This window comes from Antechinus flavipes, chromosome 4 (genome assembly GCF_016432865.1).
Source record: "Antechinus flavipes isolate AdamAnt ecotype Samford, QLD, Australia chromosome 4, AdamAnt_v2, whole genome shotgun sequence".
Lineage (NCBI taxonomy): Eukaryota > Metazoa > Chordata > Mammalia > Dasyuromorphia > Dasyuridae > Antechinus > Antechinus flavipes.
The window spans coordinates 120,243,217-120,265,158 of NC_067401.1; the positions used below are offsets into that span (position 1 = coordinate 120,243,217).

General features: G+C 38.4%; 1 protein-coding gene across 9 annotated transcripts in view; it reads right to left on the bottom strand.

Annotated features, from left to right (window-relative positions):
* The window catches only part of MSI2 (musashi RNA binding protein 2), a 516,507-nt gene that overhangs the window by 81,324 nt on the left and 413,241 nt on the right, over positions 1–21,942 (bottom strand). For all 9 annotated transcript variants that reach the window (XM_051994218.1, XM_051994217.1, XM_051994222.1 and 6 more), the window contains exon 9: positions 219–333. In XM_051994218.1, the coding sequence (XP_051850178.1) occupies positions 219–333 (115 nt within the window). The remainder of the gene's footprint in view (positions 1–218; positions 334–21,942) is intronic.

Here is a 21,942-nt window from a genome sequence, read left to right on the forward strand (position 1 = left end):
TCCCAAGAAAAATGTTAATCATTTAAATAGACAGTATTCTTCCCACTGTCTCCCCCTCTCCCCCTCCACTTTTCCATTCCTGCTTTTAGCAAGTGGAGTTGTAACCCAGAAAAGTTAAGCCAGAGACATGGCGGACAATCTCCAGCATGGGTGATAAAGGCAGTTTGAGCAACTGTGCCCCATTCCTAATGGGGCTCAGTGTCATCCCCAGGACTTACCTAGCATTCCCATGCCTAGCATGAAAGCATCCATTGTGTAAGGGAGGCCCCTGGCCCGTCCTCTTGTCCCGGGTGGGAACATCACTTCCTTAGGCTGTGCTTTCTTACATTCTACCTATTGAGGGGAAAAAACATACAAATGAGATGCTAATTAATTCCAGGGAAATGTCAAATGCAGACCTGATCTGGGTAAGAGAAAGGTTATTTTTAGCTAAGTTAAATGGCCTGCAGAATAAATATTTAAGAAAACATACCCCTTGTGTAAATCTTGCTTTGGAAGACCCTACAAAGATGAAATCAGGGGGCAGAGGAAACTGGCAACACATACAGACTCAGGAAAAATGTTTTGGCTGATGATTCTCTAGCAAGTTAAACTGCCTAAAAGAATTCCTGGTAGGAAAAGCATATTGAAGATAGCTGTTTGAAGTTTTAATGAAGAAATTCTGTCCTTGAAACCTACTTCCAAGCATTCTTTATAAAGTTATAGCGTCGGTTGTTTTCTTTTCATTGTATCTTCCCCATTTACCTCCAAACCCTCTCCCCCTTGGCAACTTTTAGTTCTTATATACTGGGCTACCTACCCCAACGTGACTCTTTCCCAGTACTTTTTCAGTACATTTTTCCTCCTTTGGAAGTTCTTGAAAATCCAATCAGTCCATTTAGTCAGAAATTATTTATATGAAAATCTTACATAACTAAAACACAGGAAAAAACATTCCCATCCCCCTCAAAAGAAGCCTTATGAGCAACCCAAAGGGATGTTACTAAGGTCAGCACTTGGCTCACAAAAGAGAACCAACTCAGAGCCTACATAACTCTTACTTGACACATAATTCTAACAAAATTCATTTTTCTGGTTTCCTAGTCCATAGCAGCTTTGTAGCAGCCAATCAGAAGGATGGGGCTGCAAAGGCCAAGTACAGGGGAAGAAGAATTAGAAAAGATTATTAATTCTTAATGAAAGGAAAAATAAGGACTATTGAGAACAGACAGTTCTTGCTTTATGTAAGTGGATGTGTTCCACAGATCTCGACATAAAGCAATTTTTATATAATGTGGATTTGTCCATGGATGTGGGAAAGGGAGGAAGGGAGGGAGCAGATAGGCAGGAAGGGGCTGATGACCCAGTGGAGGGAGGTAGCAGGCATGGGGTTCAAGGGTATGTGGGGTTCAGGGGCTAAGAAACAAGAGCAAGAGAAATAAGTTGGGGACCAGGGTCTGGGAGTCTGGCTGGAACTGAGAGGAAGAAGATGCAATAGAGCAGACATGTGGAGGCCGGACACAGACACAGAGGAGAGAATGGGCAATCTTCAGGGACCAGGGACAGATACGGGACTATCCAAGCATGGAGACATCAGAAGACAGACTTGAGGGGTCTGGTGGTGGGTGGAACAGGTCAAAGGGCTCCTCTCTCATGGCCAGAGGTCTCAAACCAAGTCACGATCTTATAATAGCTGCAGAGGTCTCTGCCCATCTGTGCTTCTGCTTTCACTTTTTTTTTTCCACTTTTTGTTTTGTTTTTTAGAGCTTTTTTAAAAAAAGTTGGGTTTTGGGAATTTTTGGTGGGGGTTGAGGGGCACAGAGCATTGAACTGAAGGGCAGGAGTGGAGAAAGAGTCTCAACATTGTACAATAAAGTGAATATCAGTGTTTTTTTGGGAATGCAGATAGAATTTTTTCTGTAAAGTCAAACTTGTATAATGCAAATTTACGTAAAGCAAAAACTATTCGTAATGGTCTGAGTCCATTTAGCTTGGAGGCACATCTTAATAGTCCTGCAAAGCAGGGCAGGACAATTTATGGTCAGGATGATGACCCTGAATCATAAATAAAAGGTTAAATTATATTTAATAGACACTAAGACAGGAATGTATGTAATGAGTGTTCGCAGGTTCACAGATTTAGTGCTGGGAGGGACTCTACAGATGATCTTCCAGTCCAATCTCCATTTTCAGATAAGAAAGCAAAAAAGCTCACAGATAAGTGTCTGGCTTCTTCAGCAGCACTTTAGACCCATAGGACTTTCTCAGTATGTCACAGAAACTTTTTGCCTTGTTAATTCATTCTATGACTCCCATTTCCCACCGTTTCCAGATTACTCCCTCCCCTTTTATAGATTCTCTTCATGTATGGTATTCCTGGAGCAGCTAGGTGGTGCTGGGCCTGGAATCAGAAAGATCTGACTTCAAGTACAGCTTCAGACATTAGCTGTGTGACCTTCGGCAAGTCACTTAAGCCTGTTTGTCTGTTCCCTTATTCATAAAATGATGACTGGACAACAACACAATAGTTTTCCTCCATTAGAATATAAGCTCTTGCTCTTATTTGTAGTCCCAGCACTTTTTATAGAGCCTGACACAATGTAATAATAATAAAAATAAATAATCAAAAATAATTGTTCAATCATACCATTGGGAATAGAAATAAGATTTAAAACCAAGTTTTCCTGATTCCAAGTCTAGAATTCAATTATGACACCATATTCAGAGGCTATTTATTTGCTCATAGCTGAAACTCTATAACATACCCAACACTTAAAAAAAAATCTCATGATGTAGATATCACCAAGACCTAGGACATTCATTTTACTTTCTCATTTTGTTAAGTGTAATTAATTATTTTTATTGCTCTCTTCCCAACATCCCCACTTTGCTCCTATACAAATCTCTATCTTATAACAAAGAAATAAAGTTTGCCTTTATTCAGTCATTTTTCAGTCATGTCCCACTCTTCATGACCCCATTTATTTGGGGTTTTCTAAGCAGAGATACCAAAGTGATTTGCTAATTTCCTTCTTCATCTCATTTTACAGTTGGGGGAAACTGAGGCTCGCACAGCTAGGAAGTATCCAAGACTGGCTTTGAACTCAGTTTTTAATGATTCTTGGACTGGTGCTCTATCCACTGCTCTATCTAATCTTCAGTATTTCTAAGTATGAAACATAACTGTCTCATTCTGTCCTTGTAAGATGACCATCTATTTCTTTGCCTAGAGGCAGGAAGCTTGTTTCATTATTGGTACCCTGAAGCCATAATTGGTCATTGATCAGAAATCAATTGGTCATTGATCAGAGATCTATAATTGTCATGTTAAAACACTTAGAAAGATTTCCATTTCAGATGGTTAGAGTTGAAAAGCTTTGGCATGTGGTTGGGATCAGATTGGGAAGGGTAGATTTTGGTTCCCCAATGATAAGTATTAAATGAGGCATTATGTTGGATATTTCTGACTGCTGTCTCCCTAAAGGCTATCAGCCCAGGAAAGAGAGGAGCTGTACATTTTAGTATAGTGAAGATAATTTCCCTCATTATTCCTCTCTCATTGTATTTTGCTTCTGGATGCATATTTTCTAAAGAATATGAAACACACCTCTTCTCCTGGGTCCTGGGGTAGAGGCCCCACTGTTTATTTTCAATAGGGAATATCATTTATATGAACCCTGCCACTCTTAACAAGCTAGGGAAGGTGGGCGTGCTCTGTACATGCAAACAGATAATTACTCAACTCAGACCCCGAAATGGAGAATAATATAGCAAACCAGCTCCTTTCCTAATAGCCCTATCAGTGACAGTCTATTGCATTGTCTTATGAAAACCCTACGCTTGTTCCTAAGCAACCCGATCAACGAAAATTTCAGGTTTATACAATTTTCATTTAGGTAACATGAAGGTTAACTGACTGTAATGGGAATATTTTAAACAAAACCACCTACTCTTCCTGCTCCTCAGTTAAATGCACTGAACTCCAGGGGAAGCTCCTTTACTTCTTTCCATCTTTCTTAGAGGCACTCAACTGTGTGAATTCTGCCAAAAACTCACTCTTGTCTCCTGAACGTGGCCAGCAGCTCTGTTTTCCACACAGTGCCAAAAATGGCTTGGATACATGAGACACATGTTACCCTGTCCCTTCTCAGAGGCTTTAAAGAAAAGATTTCCAAAAGTATTCATGAATTGTGATCATAAAAACTGGAAAGAAAATATGTGCTCGATGATTAAAGAATAATTGAATAAATTATGATATGTGAATATAGTAGATTATTATTATCCTGTAAAACAGGGCTTCTTAAACTTTTTTCCATTGACAACCCCTTTTTGCTCCTCGAAATTTTTACATGACCTTGGGTATGCATATATATACACACACACACAAATCAAACATTTTACTAATGATAAATCATAATTTTATGATCCCCACATTCAATTATGCAACCCCATATAAAATCACAACCCATAGTTTAAGAAATTTTGCTGTAAAGAATGATGAATGAGAACTCAGAGGTAGAAGGATATGTATAAGATGAGAGAATGAAGGAAGAAAGACAGAACCAATGGCTTCAACAATGTAAATTAGGACAGAGCTAAAAAGGTGACACAGTGGATAGAGTGCTGGGCCTAGAATTAGGAAGTTTCATCTTCTTAAGTTCAAATCTGGTTTCAGATACTTATTAACTGTGTGATTCTGGACAAGTGACTGAATCCTGTTCGCATCAATTTCCTAATCTATAAAATGGGTTAGAGAAGAAATGACAAACCATTCTAGTATCTTTGCCAAAAACAAAATAAAACAAAACAACTAAAACTCAAAAGGGGTCACAGAGTTGGCCACAACTGAAATATGACTGAAAGCCACAACACAAAACAAGTCAAAACAACAAATTCAAGTCAAATACAACCATAAATTGAGTGTCATACTGTCAGTGTCAAGGCTTGGATCATTCCTTTCTCTTACTAGTGAGCAAATTATGAATGTGGAAGTGACATGTACCAACAGTTGCAATTATGCTATTGAGGAGTTTTGGTGAGCATTACAGGGAATGATGCTTGCAGGGAAGCAGGGGGAGGTATTGTTTGGGTGTTGGTTGAAAAGTGTCAAAATGAAATATAGAAAAAAATAAAGTCAAAAACACAGAAAATCCTTCCTCAGAAAAGAAACACAAAGTCAAAGAAACATGGACTAAAAAGGACAAAAAACAGAATGAAAATTATGAAACACAGAAGGAAAAAAAGGAAGGAAAGGAGAAAGGAAGGCAGGTAGGAAGGAAGGAAGGAAGGAAGGAAGAAAAGAAGGAAGGAAGGAAGGCAGGCAGGCAGGAAGGAAGGAAGGAAGGAAGGAAGGAAAGAAGGAAGGAAAGAAGGGAAGAGGTGAGTGAGAGGGTAGGCAGGTAGACTTTTTTTTTTAATAACCAGGAAGCTTTTCCTATTCATATCTTTTCATTCTAACCAATCCCATATACTTTTTATCAATAGAATGTTATAGTGCAGAATGGTGCAGAATGCTACATAAGCAAGAATTGTTATTGAGTAATGTTTTTGATCATATCTGATTCTTTGTGACCCATTTTTTGGGGGGAGAAGCAGAGATATTGGAGCGGTTTGCCTTCTTCTCCAGTTCATTTTTCAGATGGGAAAACCGAGGCAAACATAGTCAAGTGATTTGCCTAGGGCCACACAGCTAATAAGTGTCTGAGGCTGGATTTAAACTTGGGAAAATGAAGCTACCTGACTCCAGGCCCAGCAAGATATCTATTATGTCATCTAGCTGCTTCCACATTAGGAGGACCTAGGTTCAAATTCTGGATTTAATATTCTTTCTACTTGTATGACATTGTGCAAGTCACTTAATCTCTCTTAGCCTCAGTCCATAAAATGGGGGTGCATGAATAACATGACCTAAGGTCCTTTCCATTTTCAAACATATGATTCTGAATTCCTCACAAGTGTGATGAAAAGAACACATAAGCCTTGGATTCAGGGATTCATGACAGTGATTCAGATAAGCCACTCCAGGTCCGCAGGAGGGCACTGGGCAAACAAATGTTTTAGAGCTTCAGAGTCTTCATCTGTGAAATGGGAAGTATATATTCTCAGCATCTTTTCAGGATTGTCTTGTAGAGAGCATTTGGCTAAACCTTGGTACCACACAGAGTTATATTGCTCTTATCTTGCCGCTGTAAATTTCATTTCTTTACATCATCATCTCACTTATATTTAACCTTTGGCAAACTATCTATTATGTAGATGGAAAAAGTAAGCTCATACTCTTTACATTCTATCCAAGATTCCTCAGGCCAGTCCTAGAGAAAATAGCATCAAGAGGGTGACATAGACCTTATCCTATTCCCTTAGAGTCATGATTTCTTCTGCTAGATCTCTGGATTTTGAGAGTTTTATCATCATCATTATCAATAATAAATAATATAAAATATAATGTAATATGTATAGACATATTAAATTCATTAGTTAATATGGGTATAACATAATATATAATATAATGCAGCACAAAATATAATAAAATAATTTAATTTTAATAATTTTTCAATTTTTACTTCAGAATTCAGATAGAAAGTTCAAGGACAAGCCATTGTCTTGCTATTATTCTTTTGTCTTTAATTTCCTGTATATAATTGTGTAGATAGACAAAAGAATCATGCAACTCTTTTGCATATTTTAATATACCTATTATGTATATACATTGTATAGACTAAGGCTTTTAAAACCTTTTCTGTTCACAATCCTTTCATACCCAAGAAATTTTTATGTGACTCTGGGTATATAGGTATATAAAATAGATATACAAATCAAATACTGATAACAAACCTTAATTTCATGACCCCGCATATTCAGTTATGTGAGCCCCACATGGGGTCACAACTCACAATTTAAGCTTTGCTATAGACTAATTTATGTATATGTTGTCTCCCCCAGCTAGACCAATCTTTGAGGGCAAGGGCTATCTCCAGTTTTGTCTTTGTATCCTCAGTGCCTACCACAGTACCCAGGACAGAGGAGATATTTTGTAAATGTCTGCTCATTGAGGGAAGGATTAAATTTAACTGAATATGAGCAAAGAAATAAAAGCATATCTTCTCTAAGCTCAACAAGAGCAAACATTTTTGGTATCACTCCACATGATGGGGATAATGTGTACCTCATCCTATCCCCATTCCTTCTTTTAGACCTCTGTATTTTGAAAGCTTTATATTCCACACAGCTTGAAGATTAGGAGTAATTTGGATGGCAACATCTATTAAAAACATTGTGAAGTTTTTATGGACTATTGTTACATCTGGACCATTGCAAACAATAGTTTAGGCTTTGATAATGTTTTGGTTATCATCATCACTATAATTGCTTTCCCTATACCAGGTTATATACATTTTATACCTACATTCTTCTTGCCATTTTACATCCTGACCAGTTACTTAATCTCCTCAGTGGCTCAAGACATCTCTAAGACTGTGAGTTGTAGAGATGCCTGCTTTACTAGAGAATTTCCTAAATTTATTGGTCACTTATTCCTGAAAGGACGCCATGTTGGATTTGTTGAGTTGGGAAGGGGAGCAGAATTCTAATTTCAGTCACTCAACAGTTAATCCACTTTAGAAAGCATCCACTGAAGAATACAGAAGGAGGAACAGAGAGAGAATAATGTTCCCATGCTGGAGAAATCAAATGTAGCAGACATGTTTTCTTCCTTTGGTCAATCCCCAGTCTTATAACATCTCCACAGCTTCCATCATTGAGGATAGAATAGGGACTAGAACTGTGTTCACAGGAAGAGAGCTCTTTCTATGCAAGTTAGCATCAGATCGAAGCATTTGCTCCCATTCAACAATTTCTCTGATCCATAGCAATTAGTAGGCTGAGTTCTTGGGGCAGGAGAATTGGGGAGAAATTAGACTGAAAGTATCTTAATAAGGAGGTACAGGGCAGGAGATTTCACTTTATTTAGCTCCACATGTGTCACAGAAGTAGGATGCCTAGCTCTTCACTGTCATTTAGTTCTAGGTGTGAATGATGGCAAACTCAGGGTAATGAATTGAAGGGAAATAGTCTGAATATGGCAGCTTTCCCATAACAACCAGCTTCAAATAGAATTGCCTTCCAGCTGTTACTGTACATCTCTCCCATCTCCTATTTCTCCTGGCCCAAATTTTAGCAAGACTGATGCTTAAATACCCATGATCAGCTCCCAAGAAAAGTCCATTCTAGAGATAATCTGTCTGGGGATGTATTTGAAAAAGAGAAGTGAATCCTGGAGAACACAGCCTATCTAGGTTGCTATTCCTAAATTCCTTGCATTAATGCAGACCTGTTTCACCTCCCACTATAATAATTCATAAGAACAAAAGAACATAACAACCACAGTCCTCTTTGATGGAAGGACTGGTAATTAACAAAGAAATGCCATTTGGTTCAGCACAGTTAGGAAAAAAATAACTTTGCAATGAACCTCATTGGGTAATCAATGGCCAATTGCTACTGGGAAGGCAAGTTTTAAACTCACAACTTAGAGAAAAACACATGGTCCCAGAGATAATGTTCAGAAGGAACAAATGACTGTTATGAGTCCAATAAATAGAAATGTTCTACCTCTTCAGATGCATGAGAGGATTGATTTCAAATTTCCACTCCACAAATACATTCCTTACTTAGCAAACCAGATATGGCAATAAAAATAAGAGAGAGGAACAGAGAATGGACCTATGACTTCAACAGCCTAGTGGACTTAGGACCAAAGAAATGCCTTCTACAATGAAGATGAGACTTTTCTCTGTAACTTGTAGAATTACCTAGAACACTGAGAGTTTTTATGGCTGGCCCAGGGTCATTGAACCAATGTGTTCAGGCCAAACTGGAATCCAGATGCTCCTGCCTTTGAACTTGATTTTCTATTCACCAGGTCACAATGAGTAATAATAAGGGCAAACATCAATACCATCCTCTACTGTGTTCAAAGTGTTTTATGTAGGTTGTGTCAAATTGAAAAAGAAGTGGGAGCTATTATACCATACTTAAGGGTCCCTGTAAGGTGCATATTGACTTAATTAAAAAATGTGATATTAACTATGTTTTATTGCATTTTTATTTATTTTCTTTTATATTTCCTACTTACATTTTAATGTGACTCAGGCTAAACTCAGGAAAGTCAAAGGCCGCAAGTGCCCAGTTTTGCTTTATATACATTATCTCATTTGAGCCTTACTTGTGAGGTATTATTATTCCCATTTCACAGGTGAGAAGACTGAGGCTTGGATAAGTGAAACGATTTGTCCATTTTATTAATAATAGTATTAACTGGCATTTATCTAATGCTTAAAGGATTAAGAAATACTTTAAATGCATGATCTTGTTACTTTCACAAGCTACCTATAAAAAAGGTGCTATTTTTATCCCCACTTTACAGATGGGGAAACTGAGGAAAAGGAAGTTAAATGACATGTCCAGAGTCCCGATGATAGTAAGTTCTGGAAACCAATAAAAACCCAGATTTTCCTTATTCCAAGTTCAGCACTCATTCTGACTATACTATAATGTATTTCAATGATGCTGAGTATGTTTGTGGAGATAGGGGAAGTAGGGCATAGTTTATTAATTCCCCCCATAGGGAAGGGAACAGCTAGAGACAGTAAAAGGAATTGCTCAAAAATCCATTTGATGATTATAGATCTGAGAGCTGTAATACTTCCCTTTAAATGAATCAGAGGTGAGACACCTAATATGGACTTTTTGTCACTCTTTCCTAGTCTCGGTTCCCCTTTTTCCTTTCTACTAGTTACAAATTTTTACTGAGAACTCATACAATGCTGGATAGAAACTGGTAGGTAAAGAGTAATACCTTGCAAGCTTTGCTGCTTATAAAGTGTTTTTTGTCCATTTCACAAGATCACAGGATTAGAGCTATAAGAGAGTAGCTAGTAATAGTATCAAGGATTCAGAGCTGAAAGGAGCTATTACATCTCTAATCCAATCCCTTATCTTACAGATGAGGAAACTGAGGCTAGGAGAGATTAAGGGATTTGTCCCATATAACTGTGCTTTAGGTCTGGGAAAATTTTTTTGAAGAAAAGAGCAGAATTCTCTTAATTTTGCCAAAGAATCAATTTGTGTTTCATTGCAGAATTGACCATTCTTAGCTTTTTGCTGTTAGCAAAGATCTATCCTTAAGCTATTGAACATTGGAAAGTCATCATTAATTCTGTCTGTTAATAACTGTGAATTCCATACTTATATTTGCTGGCAATGGTTAGTTTTGCTGATATTGTGGGGAATGCTATTGTTGGATTAGAAAGTGAAAGGTGCTACAGAGTGGTTTAACCTGATTTTTTTTCCCTAGAGAAATGATCAGCTCAGAGAAGCAACAGTCTTTCCAAGACCACTAAAAAGAACACCCATTTACATCTTTCATCAAACATTTGAAAAGGGACCACACAAAGCTATAAAATCCCAAGACACAAAAAAGTCTCTCCTCAAGTAAGTCTCTTATAACCCATTATGTACTGAACATTTCAAACTGGATGACCAAAGAAATCCTACACTCAATATGTCCATTTATTTTAGTCTTTTAGTCATTTCTGACTCTTTGTGATCCCCTTTTTGGGTTTTCTTGGCAAAGATACTAGAATGGTTCATCATGTCCTTTTCCAGTTTATTTTCCAGATGAGGAAACTGAGGCAAACAAGGTAAAGTGACTTGTCCAGATCATGCATCTAGTAAGTGTCTGTAGCCATATTGAAATTTAGGTCTTCCTAACTCTAGTCCTGGTACTCTATCCACTGTACCACCTAGCTGTCTAAGATGTACATCATAGAAGTCATTATCTTTCAGCCCTTCCAAACTTCCTATTTCTGTGGAAGGCACTGCCATTTTTCAGATCAACCAGCTTTATAACCCTACTGACACACTATTGTTCTCTCACTCATCCCACATACAATCAATGACCAAATCTTGTCTTTTCAATCTTTGCTCCATCTCTAGTGTACAGCCCGTTCTCTCCGCTCTACCAGCCACCAGCCACCTCACCTGGACTACTGAAATAGCTTTCTTATTAGGCTTCCCATCTCATTTCTCCCCACTCTAATCCATATTCCACATAGCTGTCAATGTTTTTCCTAGGACCAATGTTCAGTCATTTTTTAGTGTGTCTGACTCTTTGTGACCCCATTTTGGGTTTTCTTGGCAGAGATACTGTGGAGTAATTTGCCATTTCCTTCTTTAGCTCATTGTATAGATGAGGAAACTGAAGTAAATAAGGTTAAGTGACTTCCCCAGGATCACATAGCTAGCAAGTATCTAAGACCAAATCTGAGTTGAGGTCTGGTTGCCCTTTCCTAAGATAAGGCTTTACCATTTACCTTCTAGTCAACAAACACAAATGATTCACTGTTTTGTCTAGCATTAAATGTAAATTCCGTTGGTGGTTAAAGTTCATCCCAACCTTGTCCTTTTTTATCTTTCTAATTTTCTTATATATCACTCTCCTCCCGACCCTTTGCCACAATAGCCTTACTTTCTCACACACTCATCTTTCATCTCAGTGCCCTGGCCTGGCTGTTCCCCATGCTTGGAATTTTCCCTCTTCTCCCCTGCCTTTTAGAATGATCAGCTTCCTTCCAGATTCATCTTCCTCTCTCGGGATGCCTAGTACACACTCTGTCTCTCCCAATAGAATGTAAGCTACTATTTTTCTTTTTATTTAGTAATTCCAGGACTTAGCACAGTGCCTGGCATATAATAAGTGCTTAATAAGTGAATGTGGGTTGAGTAGTTGATTGATAAATTCTAAAGGAAGAGCGGAGTGGAGAATGTGTTATAAAGTCGTGCACATGTTATCAGAAATTCCTAGACATTTTTTAGTCTCCCACAGAGCTTTTGGATTAGGCCATGCCCAATCTTTTGCAGGACGTACCCAGGCCAAGGGAATACGGACCTTGAACTGATTTCTTTACACCTGGCAAACCTGGAAAATGAGACTTAGAAGGTGCTATATCGGAGGACGAAGGTGCTTGAAATTTTTATGAGAACCTTATTGATCTGAAAGCTTTTGCTCCAGCAATCTTGTTTAAAGACAATGAAAAGATTCATTAGAGCAAAGACTCTAGTAAAGGAGACCCAAAAGGGGATGGCAGGTAGGAGGGAGATCAGAAGAAGCTAGAGAAATTTACAATTTGAAATCTAAATTGTTCTTGGTTTTCTGGGTCATTTCTAATCTGAGTCCAGCCAATCTTTCCAGTCTGATTCCCAGGATTCTATGGCTTGTCTGAAGCAAATGATTCATGCTGAACTCCCTGGACCATAAACTGTTATTCATAAAGTAAATATCTGACCATTTACTCCCTTGCTCAAGAAACTCCCATAACTCCCTATTTTCTCTAGGATAAAATACAAACTGCTCTGGCATTTAAAGCTCTTTACAATCTGTCTCCACTCTACCTTTCCAGGCTTACTACATATTGTTTTCCTTAAAAAAAAACTTAAACTCTGCACAAACCATCCTGTTTGCTGTTCCCTGCTCATGCCTTTGCCCAGGTTGTCTGTCTCTCCTGCCTGAAGCACCCTCTCCCTTCATCCCTGCTTCTTAGAATCCCTAGGTTTTAAAAGACACATTAAAAAGGCCACCTTCTACAGGAAGCATATCTTAGATGGGGCTGCCACTGCTGCCGTTTAGGAGAAGTCAAGTTACTGTCTACATAGAAGTAGGGAGTGGGGTGGGATATTGTCCTGACTGAGATGTTGTTCTCCTGATTTTCTAGCTGGTGGGGATGGAAAGAGTGGATAGTTATGAGGTAGCTGTGATGCAAAGGATCAGACCTAAAGGAGCCAAAAAAAAGTTAAAAGTCTGGAGAAGCTTGATATGGAGTGGGAGAGGCAAAAATAACATTCCTAGACTCTCATTTCCATAGTAAATGAACAAGACAAAACAGATGTTTTGAACCCACCATGTAAAGGAACAGGCATCAATAAATAATTCCTTTTCCTCAGCAAATAATAATAATAAGTAATAATAGCTAACACACACACACACACACAGAGAGACAGACAGATAGATAGATAGATAGATAGATAGATAGCACTTACTATGAGCCAGGCAATGTATCAAATGCTTAATTATTATCTCAATTGAGCATAACAACAATTTTGGGAGCCAGTTACTATTACTACTTCCATTTTACAGATGAAAAAACTGTAGCAAACAGAATGCTTTTAGTAACTTGTGAGGGCCACACTGTTAATAAGTGTTTGAGGTTGGATTTGAAGTCAGATCTTCCTGATGAAACTCTATCCACTGTGCCACCTAGTTTCTCCAGCACAGTTGCTGGTATGTGTGTATAAATTAATTGAATTTTTCAGGAGAACAAAACTGAGTCTTTGGAATGGAGAACTAAGGGTAGTTGTGAGCTACTGCTCTTTAATGGCAGGATACTGGAACAAAGAGCTGTCAGTGTACCAACAACAGCTCTTTTTTTTTTCCTACTCACAAAACAAACCAAAAAAGCTATTTTCCTTGTAGAAGATGGCTGATAAGTATGCACCAGAGCTGAAGAAGACACATATACAAGAATATTTACCTTATAGAGTTTGCCAAAACTAGATCAACATATCCCTGATACTTTGAAGCAATATGCACCAGAGCTGAAGAAGACACATGTACAAGAATATTTACCTTATAGAGTTTGCCAAAACTAGATCAACATATCCCTGATACTTTGAAGCAACTCTGAGTCAGAGAAACATCCTTATCTTTCCTTGGCACATAGTAGGGATTTAATAAATTTGTACTCAGTTGGATTTGCCCTTGCATTAGACAAAAATCAAAAACAACTATAAAACACAGGCTTCTCTGTAAGCTGATCAGTAAACAAGGGAGATATTAGCCTACTTAAAAGTAAAGGCCTTCCATAGCAGCATTTACCTTCAGACGATGAATGTGCTAATTATAAATGATTCATATCTATTTGTTTAAGCACAGAGGTTCCCTGAGATATATAGCCCTGCATCCCTTTCCCTTGCTAGCAATGTTACTCTTGGTATTCTATAGTAACTAAACATCATTTCTTAAAAAAAAAAAAGTTTGATTACGCTGACTTTTCCTTAATTCAGACTGACCTTCCCCTGCCCAATTAGGATGAATTATAAGCGTTCTCCTCTGCCCAGAAAAGCTGATAACCTGCAATGGGGAGTACAGAGGAGCACTGAAGGCTGAAGAGGAAGCCAGGGCATGGGGTAAAAAGAAGCAAGATCAGCAAAGAGAGAAAGCAACAGGAAGAAGGAAACTCTGAAGTAAAGGTGGTATAAACAAGAAGCAAAGGAGGGAGAAAAAGGTGGAGGAAGGAAAATGGGCATCTAGGGGGCGCAGTGGATAGAGCACTGAACTCTTGTTCAGTTGTGAACTATGTTCACATAGTTGTGAACTATGTTGTTGTGAAACTATGAGTTCAAATTCTGCTTCAGACACTTAACTAGCTATGTGACACTGGGCAAATTGCTTGATCTCTCAGGCTCTGTTTCTTCATCTATAAAATGGGAATAATAATAGTGTCAATTTTACATCCACTTCAGAACCTTTGCCAAGAAAACTCTAATTGGGGTTGGACATGGCTGAGAAAAAAATGAATGAACAACAAGAAAGAGCTTCTTTTAATCCCTTTTATCTGAGGTGTATTGTAAGAAGTACTGGCCTTGGAGTCAAAAAACCTCAGTTCAAGTCTTGGCTCTGCCATTTTCACGCCCCTTGATCTTGGAGTTAGAAGATTTGGGTACGAATTCTGCTTCTAATTCCTCTTAAAAGCATGACTGCATAAGTCACTTAATAGCTCATTCTAGTCATTCTTTCTTGGCACTGACTATCTTCCAATGTTGTTGTGAGGAGAGCCCTTTGAAATGTTTATCTATTGGTGTCTTAACTGCCTACTCCAGGGGCTTGAAGTGAGAAAAGTCCTACTTAAAGAAGGATGTCTGTAAAAATCTTGTTATTATCCATCTGAGTGGAATATAAGGGAGAGAGAGTTGGTCCCATTCATGGTCACAAAGACCTGAGTTCAAATACTGCTTTCTAACAGTGCTGTGCAATTCCAAGCAGGTCACTTAATCTCTCTGTGACCCAGATAACTCACTCTCTAAGACTCCATAAAGTGCCAGTCTATACTGATAGGAGGACTTTCTTAAATCAAAAACATAGATTTGGTACACAAAACAAACAAATTAAAAAACTAAAATTTTAAACCAGGAGCATTTATAAACCATTGCCACACCCTATCATTCTCCGAGTGCAGAGGATGGAAGTCTTACATTTAAATGTGATCATTTAACACAAGAAGATAAGAGAAAAAGGCAGAATTGGCAGAGAAAGATGGGGAAACTCCCACTGTGGTGGTGATCCCTTTTGCTCTGCCCATCTATCTGTTTCTTGCTACCATTTTAGATACTTTTCCTTTTCCACCTACCTGGCAAGGTGAATTTATGTCAGAAGGTTTCGTTTGTCAGGAGCATGGAGAGAGAGTGAAAAAGACTCTTTGAGGAAGCTGGGGAAAGTGGCTGCTGCCTTTCCTATTTCACTTGTGAGCACCAAGGTAGGAAGTATAATAGGAAGACACTTTGCAAATTGATTTCAAAGCTAAGAAAGTTTATACCCCCAACATTGATATAAGTCTTGGAATCCCTTAGCCTCCCTCCCTCCTTCCATTCTTCCCTCTCTCCTTTCCTTTCTTTTGTTCTCTTCCCTCCATCCCTTTCTTTTTTCTTTCATCCTCCTCCCTCCTTCCCTCATTCTTTTTTTCTTCTTTCATTCTCTTCCCTCCCTTCCTTCCTCTCCCTTTCTTCCTTTCTTTTCCTTTCCATTTCTTTCAGATAAGAAGAAGAAAAAAGAAAAGTAGAGAAAAAAAGAGGAGGAATCTCTGGTATTAGCACTCAGTCTTTGGGAAGGGTCATCAGGACAGATGAAAGAGGAGAAATCCCAGAAGGAAGGAGAGAAATCTTTTCAGAAGGGTAACTTTAGAAAGGAGGAAGAAATCTGAAGGAAACTGGGATGACTGTCTCCCTGTTATCTTCAATCCTTACTTCCATGCTGCATTCCTAGTTCTTTTCTCTTACAGGATGGCATTAGATCCCACCCAAAGTGAAGGAGTCAGTAAGCAGGAAAGGATTCAAAAAGGGGGCTAAGGTTCTTAGATTTAGCTATCTCTCAGGCAGACACTACAGGAATGAAGCTAGCTATCAAGGATATGTGAAGGACAAATGAGCTGAGGGGGAGACACATTCTATACCCAATATAGATAGCCTAACCAACTTCCCTGTGAGCCAAATAACCTTTGACCAAAAAAAAAAATCAGAAGTCCCATCACTTGTGATCCTTGGTCTCTTTCCTTCTCTTTTCCCTACCACCTCCCCCCTGCCCAATACCCCAGCACTCTGAGCTTCCACATAAAGAGAGTTAATGCATGTATATGTTTTAAGCTGTTTTGTGTTGTGGATCCCTCCCACATAAACACGTAGATTCATTTATTAAATGCCTCTCTGGCATTTTCTTTTTTGCCTTCATCCTGCCTTGTTTAATACTGCATTTGACATTCTCATTTTATAAATGGCAACGGAAGCAGAATGGATAGGCTAAAATTAGCTTACAAGTGAGAAGGATGCTAGAAATAGGCTCCTGAACACAGCAGCCTAGTTAATCCCTCACTGTCTCCTTCCTACTCTGCCTGCCTCCCCGCCCCTCTCCCCACCCTTCCCCCAAACTCTTTGGGGCCTTATCTCCCAAAAGAAGCAGCTTGGCCTTTGAGGCTTCAGGCAGGTCCTGGGGAGATAGGATGAACATCTCCGGAGGGGGCACTTCTCAAGTGACAGTGACACTATTCTAGGAATCTAGCACAAATCTAAGCCCCAGTTTGTGCCCCTCTGACCATTTTCAACAAGCGCCTGCTGGGGTCTATACTCCCCCAAACCTTGGGCTATGGTTACTATGGGATGATGCTTTAGGATCATAGTTCTAGGGACTTTAAAGGGCATGTAGAACAGCTGCTGAATTTTACAGTTCAGGAAACTGAGACATAGACAGACTAAATGCTGTACTCAAGGTCGTACAGATTGTACTGGGATAGAACCAAGATTCAAAACTAGATATTCTGAATCCAAATCCAGAACTCTTTCAGCTATCATCATCAAATCAACAATAAATATTATATTGATAGTAATAAAGCTAGGGCTTCAAGGACAGCAAAGTATTTTATATTTATTATTCTATTTGATTCTCATAACAGTACTATGAGGTAAGTATTCTTAATTATCTCCATTTTACAGATGAGGAAACTGAGATTGAGAGAGATTAAGTGATTTGCTGTGGGTGACAGAGCTAGTATATGTGTAAAGGTGGATTTTTTTTTTTTTTTGTGGGAGTTAGGAGAGGCAATTGGACTTAAGTGACTTGCCTAGGGGTATACAGACACAGTAATGTCTGATGCTGAGATTTAAACTCAGGTCCTCTTGACTCCTGGACTGGTGCTCTATCCACTGTACGACCTAGCTGTCCCTAAAGCAGGATTTGATGTCAATATAGGTTAAGAGAATTGGCTAAGGTCACACAGAAGGAATAGAAAAGCCAGACTTTCAGATTCCAAAATAGGATTTGATAAGAATCAGAGTTGCTGCTTCAGGTTTATACCCTTAATCATTGTTTTTTTTTTTTTCTCCTCTCCTTTTTTAGATTTTTAAGTCTGAAAGCTATCAATATTGGGCTGATTTACAAGTGTCAGGTTTCAGCTCTTACCCTATTCTACCCTTTTGCTTTGTGGAAAAAGGGTAGGGAATTTGGACAAGAAATATCAAGATTAAACTAAAGAGTATCACCCAAGAATCTTCCTAGAACAAAGGAAAGCATTTCACTGGCAGCCTTTCCAGTAGTACCATGACCATGATTGGGTGGGTGCTAATCCAGGAAGCTTTGCTATCTCAGGTTTGACTCAGTTTCCTCATTTTAAAATGAACTGGAAAAAAAAATGACAAACCACTCTAGTATCTTCACCAAGGAAATACAAAATGGAATCACCAAGCGCTAGACACGACTGAACTGACCAAACAATCTTAAAATATCAATGTCACTTATCATAACCTGCAGAGCTTTACATAAATGAAGGATTGGACTTGGAGAATTCACTAGGATAGGTAGATAAAGGAAAATGACTTTGGGTCAGCACCTCATTGGCAACTTATAATTTTAGAGGCTTGCTTAGGCTATTGAAAGATTTAAATGATTTATCATGGGTCATAAATATTCCCGGCTTTGAGGCCTGCTCTCTATCTACTATGTCTATACATGCAAACAAACCTACACCTTCAAATAAAAGCTATAACTATTATTCTATTTCTCCATATCTTCCTCAACATTTATATAATAATGACCAAATAAAATTTTTATCCATTTTAAAGTTGCTTTGTGGCATATTTTTTTCTGTCTGAACCTGAGATTTCATTGTTATTATATAAGTTATTTATCAAACTTATTATGAGCAAAGCACTCGGTTAGACACTGGAGATACAGAATAAGAATAAAAAACCAGTTCCTGCCCTCAAGGAACTTAAATTCTCTTGGATGATGCAGCATATAAACAGACAAGTAAAGACAGGATAATGTGAGGTGGGAAAAAGAAATACCACAAAACTAGGGGACCAAGAAAGACTTCCCAAAGGAAGCAATATTTGAACTGAGTCTTGAAGAAAACTATGGATTATAATAAAACAGCTGGTGCTTTAAAGCTGGAAAAACAATTTATATGCATTATCTCATTTAATCTTCACAATCACGCTGTAAGATTGTTATTATGGGTATTACATCCCCAAATTTACAGATGAGGAAACTTGGGCTCAGAAAAATGAAGTGATCTGCTTAAGGTCACACACCCATTAAGTGTCAAAATTTGAATCCAGATATCTGCAGACACTTATCATTACCTGATGGTGTCCCTAAAAGCTACAGCTAGGTGAAGCAGTGGATACAGTATCAGGAGCAAGATCAGGACTCAATTTTATGAATTCAAAACTAGCCTCAGATACTTACTAAATGTGTAATCCTGGGCAAGTCCCTCAATTCTCAGGTTCCTCATCAGCTAAATGAGCTGGAGAAGGAAATACCGAATCATTCTGGTATCTCTGCCAAGGAAGGCCCAAAGGGGGTCATGAAGAGTTGGATGTGAGGAGAGCATTCCAGGTGTAGAGGGGAGAATGCATTCCAGGTATAGATTGACCGTTTCTATGGATTGTATGTATATATGTAAATATGTATATCTGGAATTGGAAGGAACCTCAGAGAGTAGTTACTAGACTAACTAATCCAATCTTCTCTCCCTTTAAACAGGATGAAATTGAAAGCCTAGAGATTACTTGATTGATTATTATCCTTTGTTCTCGAAGAGAACCAAAATGACATCACTATAATAGAGTTAAGATATAGCAAGTCCAGCTGTGGCTGATCAGACCTATCAGAAGTCAGAAGCCCTATTACATATAGGGTTCAAATAACATTTGGGATGGAAATGTCTCTAATTTGTGCATTGCACATTTCCTAGAGATCAGGTGAATTGAGCAGTGCTGCACAGGTATTTAGTAAAGGAGGAATAATGCAAACCTAGTTATTCTGTTACTAGCCCCAGTATTTTGTGCTCTGCTGTTTCCTTACAGAGACTTTACAAGGCTTTTTGTGGAGGCAGGAAATGGCATCTCCTGCATGGAGGATGGGAAGAAGTGGACCAATTTGGCTGGAACACTGAGCCCATGCAACAGAGAATTAGGAAATAAATCTGCAAAGGCATGCTAGATGCATGATAGATGCTGGACTGTAAAGGGATTTAAATGCCAAGCCCAGAACTCTTATTTTATCTTAGAGACCACAGGGAGATGGAGTTGAAGATTCTGGATCAGGGAAGGGACATGAGGAGACCTGTGCTTTAGGCAGCTGTTGCCCCTCCACTAACACAGATAATTAAAAAGTTCCCTGGTGCATTTTTTGCTTTTGCCAAGGAGATGTATTCCTAGGAAAAAAATAGTGTGTACACATACTCTTTGTAAATTAAATCATTTTAAATGAGGACTTGTTCTTCAGGCTTAAGTCCTTTTGTAAAGTAAATAACCAGGATCATAGATTTGAAGCTAGGAAGGCAGTTAGAGATCATTTAATCCAAACCCTTCATCTTTCCTCACCAACTTCCTCATTTTATAAAACTGAGGCTCATGGAGATAAGGGGTTTTGCCCAAGATCAAACATAATCAGGAAAGAAATAGGATTTGAACTCAGGTTCTATGACAGAATCAGGTGTTCTTTCCATCATACTACATTCCTAATTAATTCAACTTTGGGTATAATTCTTTATTTTTTATATATTTGGTTTGCTTAAATATCTTAAATCGCATGAATATCAGTGTGTGTGTTAAACTTGCTGTGGGTAAATTGCAAATGGAACTCCCAGTTTCTCCCCTCTAAAAATAAATCTCCCCCTTTGCTCCTTTCATGCAATTCCTTGAGTCCTGACCAGAGGGGAGCATCTTTGATTTCCTGCTACAAATAATTGGGCCCCATGATGAAACTCCTACTCCGCTCTTTGCTAATTCCAGTCTCTCTTCTGTGTGACTCTCTCTTATACCTCTGTTCTGAGGCCGCTATCTGGCCCCTAATCAAGCAAGTCCCCCCACTGCTGAGGTTACTGCTTCAATCAGGGGGGAAACAGCGTGTGGCATTATTAGCTAGCATCTGCCTACTTTGGGGCTCCATGGAATGGACAAGGGTGAGATTTCTCTTCTAATGATTATAAAATGGCTCTACTGACTTATATAAATGACATTCACATTTGGCTGTGATGTAAAGAGTGGATTCTTTCCAGAGGAACAGAGCTGGAATTCTTCTGGCTTTGCTTCTTCTTAGGCAAATTATTTCCCTTCTCTCTATGTCTCAGTTTCCTCCCTATAAAAAGGGATTTGATTTAGTTCCCATAGACTGTGAGCTCCTTGAGGACAGGGACTATCTTTTACTTCTCTTGGTATTGCTAGAGTTGAGTACAATGTCTAGTAGTAGATGCTTAATAAATGTTAGCTGATTTGATTTCTAAGGCAACTTCTGGCTCTAAATTAAAGGTGCTGTGAAAGTGTCACAGGTTTCTCTGGGTTCCATTTCTGGTTCTGCCATTGAAGTATATGTTTTAAAGTTCTTATCATCATTTTTCTTAGCCCTGGTTCCTGACCCTGTGATTTTCATTAAGGACAATGGGTGAAAAAAAGATAGGAAGTGTTGTAAGATCTGTAGCTCTCAAGTGTCAAAGAGACAAAAGCCACTGTGGATGCAACTGCTGGGTTCTAGTTCTAAGAGGCAGAGGTAAAGAGAAGAGAATGCATTTCAGATATAAGTTGACAATTTCAATTCAATTTTTCCTCTTTTGAGGTGAAAGAAATTAATTTCATTTTGCCAAGCATTAAGTGCCTATCTATGACTTTCAAAGAATGGTGCTAGTCATCAGTGGACACTCAATGACAATAATAAAAACACTCTTACATAAGGATCTTACACTGGGAGGAAAGCACATGAGGATACTCTGAAGACAAAAATCCTAAAATGTCTCATGGATGGACTCTTAGGAAACTAAACCAAACTTACAAGACCAGTTCCTTTGTTCATTGATTTACTGGTTATCACCTACAATTTAGTTAATTCATATATTTTTTAAATTTTCAATAGTACTTTATTTTCCTAATACATGTAAAAATAGTTTTTCTAAGACTTTGTGTTTTAAAATTTTTCTCCCTCACCCCAAAATAGCAAGTATTCTGATATGTTAATATGTGCAATTCTTTAAAATATATTTTCATATTTGTTATGTTGTGCAAGAAAAATTGGACCAAAAGGGAAAAATATGAGAAAGAAAAAAAAAAACAAATAAACAAAAAAGTGAAAATACTATGCTGCGATCA